This window comes from Jatropha curcas, chromosome 2, assembly GCF_041381405.1.
Source record: "Jatropha curcas cultivar XTBG-Jc1 chromosome 2, XTBG_Jcur_1.0, whole genome shotgun sequence".
NCBI lineage: Eukaryota > Viridiplantae > Streptophyta > Magnoliopsida > Malpighiales > Euphorbiaceae > Jatropha > Jatropha curcas.
Window position 1 is genome coordinate 3,627,981 of NC_143152.1, and position 3,471 is coordinate 3,631,451.

Consider the following 3,471-nt stretch of genomic DNA (forward strand, 5'->3'; position numbering starts at 1 on the left):
AAAAGTGCACAACTAATAATAACAAAGTCACAAAATGGTTTACAACAATTTACAACTATGATTAAGTATTAACAAAAGGCCACGAAATGGCTTACAAAAGAGTACAACCATAATAAGTATTTGAAAAATAAAATTACTGTATTTTAAAAAGTGCATGATCAATAACAACAAAGGCCACAAAGTGGCTTATAGAAGTTCACAACCGTTACCTAACACAGAAAACAATAACTATTAAAAAAAGTGCACAACTAATAATAACAAGGCCACAAAATAGTTTATAAAAGTGCACGATTAATAATAAAAGGCTACAAATTGGCTTAGAGAAGTTCAAAACCATTAATTAAGACAGATAAATAAAAACCATTGAAAAAGTGCACAACTAGTGATAATAATGCCACAAAATGGAAGTGGCTTTCATAAGTTCACAACCGTTAACTAACACAGAGAAACAAAATCCATTGAAAAAATGCATAAGCACTAAAAACAAACTCTAATTTCCCTCTTTTTTCAATAATCAAAACACACATGCACTTTTAAAAACAAAATGTGACTGTTTTTAAAATTTAACTGAGCATAACATATATTCGTCCTAACGTCAACAGTTGTGGCCAAATTTACAATGATAAAAAAGTGGACATATATTCATCAAACATACAAATAAGGGTTAATTTTGTATTTACGTAGCCATTATTTTGACTTTTAATATCACAACTTTAATTTTATGGCCAAATTTATAAAAATGGCCGCTGTTACTATAAAACGAAATGAAAAAGTGAGTTAATAACTTGTCCCTTGAAACATGCGTATATTAAATGCTAAGAATAATATTTTTGTATGCCACTTTCCTTCATTGTTGAATTTCAATCTTAAAACAAACACATACACTCTCAAGGGCATTCTAGCTTTTTAAACTTGGCTTGCCCCAAAGTTACTATTTTGAGTAAAATTCTTTATATAAAAAATATACTCTAAAAGGAAATTTTATCTAAATAAAGAAAACAAAGAAAGTATATTCTTACACATCACAATATATAAAAATAATTACCCTTATAATAGTCATTTATATTTTAACAGCAACCACTACTAAAATTTTATCAAACATGAACAATAATTTACTAACCGCTATCAACCATCAGCCACCAGTTGGTATGAACCATTAAACCAAACGAGCTCTAAATGAGAAATTGTCGCTTAGCTCACGGCAAGCTTCATATTCATGTATGGCTTGCTTCTCTAGGGAACCGTAAGGTAATTGTTTTTTAATGGCTCGATCCGTATTAATAGGAAGTTTATTTCATATTCATGTGTGGCTTGCTTCTCTAGGGAACCGTAAGGTAATTGTTTTTTAATGGCTCGATCCGTATTAATAGGAAGTTTATTTCATATTCATGTGTGGCTTGCTTCTCTAGGGAACCGTAAGGTAATTGTTTGGCTCGATTCATATTAATAGGAAGTTTATTTTTATTTATTCTAAGTCGGCCTTGGATTCTTAATTAATTCATATTATTTAATTTAGGGTTTAGTCTATAAATACTAAGACTACAAAGAGCTTTGAGAATCACAAAAAGTAGGGTTTTCCTCTCTATTTTGTTCTATCCTCCATCATAAAATAATTTTATAATTGTATCTATGGGTTCTTTGTCCAACTCCAAGCTTCCTGTGATAGACTTCACAAGTGAAAACTTGGAGGCTGAAGGAACAAGTGGTTGGGTGAGCAAATGCAAGGGTGTTTTGAAAGCACTAGAGGAGTATGGATGCTTCGTAGCCGTTTACGATAAAGTTCCCCTTCAACTACATGAAGACTTGTTTAACGTACTAGAAGAATTGTTTGACCTTCCTCTTGAGACCAAAAGGAAAAATGTTTCTGATGTACCTTTCACTGGGTTTATCGAACATGTACCCGACCGATCTTTCATGGAATCCATGGCAATCACTCGTGTAGAAACTCCTGAAGGAATTCAAGATTTCACAAAAACCATGTGGCCTAATGGCAATAATAATTTCTGGTGAGATTTTTTTAATTTATGGCTAGCTTCGGCTCTAATATTTTTCAAAATTTAATTATTTTCTTTTTTATTTGATAGCAAAATTGTTCACTCATACACAAAGACAGTGGAAGAGCTACATAAAATGGTGGTGAAGATGATCTTCGATGGTTATGGGGTGGAGAAGTACTATGAGTCCCATACGGAATCGACCACTTACTTTGCGCGATTTTTGAACTATATAGTTCCTCAAGAAAATGAAAATGAAACCAAACAGGGATTGCATCCCCATATGGACAAAAGTTTCCTTACCATACTTCATCAGAATGATGTTAATGGTTTGCAAATTAAACCAAAGAATGGAGAGTGGCTTGATGTTCAATTTGCTTCTTCAGATTTTTTAGTCTTGGCAGGCGAAGGAATCATGGTAAGGGACTAAAGGTTCAGTAACTATCGAACTATATTTGATATTAATAAATTTCGTCATAATTCTAGAGGCCATTTACTAAATTTGATAAAAGACAATATTTGGTATTCAAGAACAATTTAATATGGATCGTTTAATTTTAAATGGATATTAACGTCAGGGTATATTAGAAAAAAAACAAAGAAAAAATGATAGTTTAGTAATGTTAATTAAATTTTCTTAATTTATATGCAAATTAGATCAGGATAAAAATTATTGGACGGAACGAGTATTATATAAATCAATTAGTTGTGATGAGTGTTTGAATTTGATGATAGGGATGGAGCAATGATAGGATTGATGGTTGTGATCATAGAGTGACAATAAGTAAGGAGAAAAGATTCTCAGTTGGGCTATTCTCATTTGTCAAAGGAATAATGCAAGTGCCAGAAGAATTTGCTGATGATGATCATCCATTAATGTATAAACCCTTCGATCACATTGGTCTGCTTCATTTCTTTGGTACCCCTGAAGGTCACAAGCAGCACCATTCTTTGAAAGCATATACCGGCCTTTGAGCTCCTTTCACATACACACCTATCTATAAGCTGCGTTGGTCTCTGAATAAATATGAAATTGGTGTTTTTTATATTGTTTGTACTCGTTTTAGGTATTCGTAGTTTAAAATAGTTAAGTTAAAATAAGATATTGGCCGAACACACACATATATATCCATAAGGTGTGTTGGTCTCTGAAAAAATATGGAATTGATGTTTGTTTAATGGATTATACTGTTTGTACTCGTTTTATGTACTTTTAGTTTAAAATAATTAAGTTATTAAGATAATACAAGTTGAGTTATTGACATAAAACTTCTAATTAACAATAAATTACTTTTCTATGAATTGTATTTATATGTGATTGTGAATATAATCACTGCAATCATATAAAATCAATAGAATCTGATACAAAGATTAATGGGACAATAAATACAGCTTGGATTAAAATAATTATATAGATTAAAATAGATTAAGTTAAAATAAACAAACACACTAAGGTATGGCCTAGTGATAAGTACAT

At 31.2% G+C, this 3,471-nt stretch overlaps 1 protein-coding gene across 1 annotated transcript; it reads left to right on the forward strand.

Moving 5' to 3' along the window:
- The first annotated feature begins 1,576 nt into the window (after positions 1 to 1,576).
- Positions 1,577 to 3,239, forward strand: LOC105634762 (putative 2-oxoglutarate-dependent dioxygenase AOP1). Its single transcript, XM_089718384.1, has 3 exons — positions 1,577 to 2,006; positions 2,085 to 2,412; positions 2,730 to 3,239. Exons 1-3 carry the CDS (start codon positions 1,630 to 1,632, stop codon positions 2,967 to 2,969), a joined length of 945 nt encoding a protein of 314 aa, XP_089574510.1. The 5' UTR covers positions 1,577 to 1,629; the 3' UTR covers positions 2,970 to 3,239.
- Positions 3,240 to 3,471: the final 232 nt, after the last annotated feature.

Excerpts from the sequence above, each read along its gene's own strand:
- LOC105634762 (XM_089718384.1), top strand. The coding sequence starts at position 1,630 with ATGGGTTCTTTGTCCAACTCCAAGCTTCCTGTGATAGACTTCACAAGT. Across the intron at positions 2,007-2,084 it reads AATGGCAATAATAATTTCTG|CAAAATTGTTCACTCATACA; the intron begins GTGAGATTTTTT and ends TTTATTTGATAG. Across the intron at positions 2,413-2,729 it reads TGGCAGGCGAAGGAATCATG|GGATGGAGCAATGATAGGAT; the intron begins GTAAGGGACTAA and ends ATTTGATGATAG.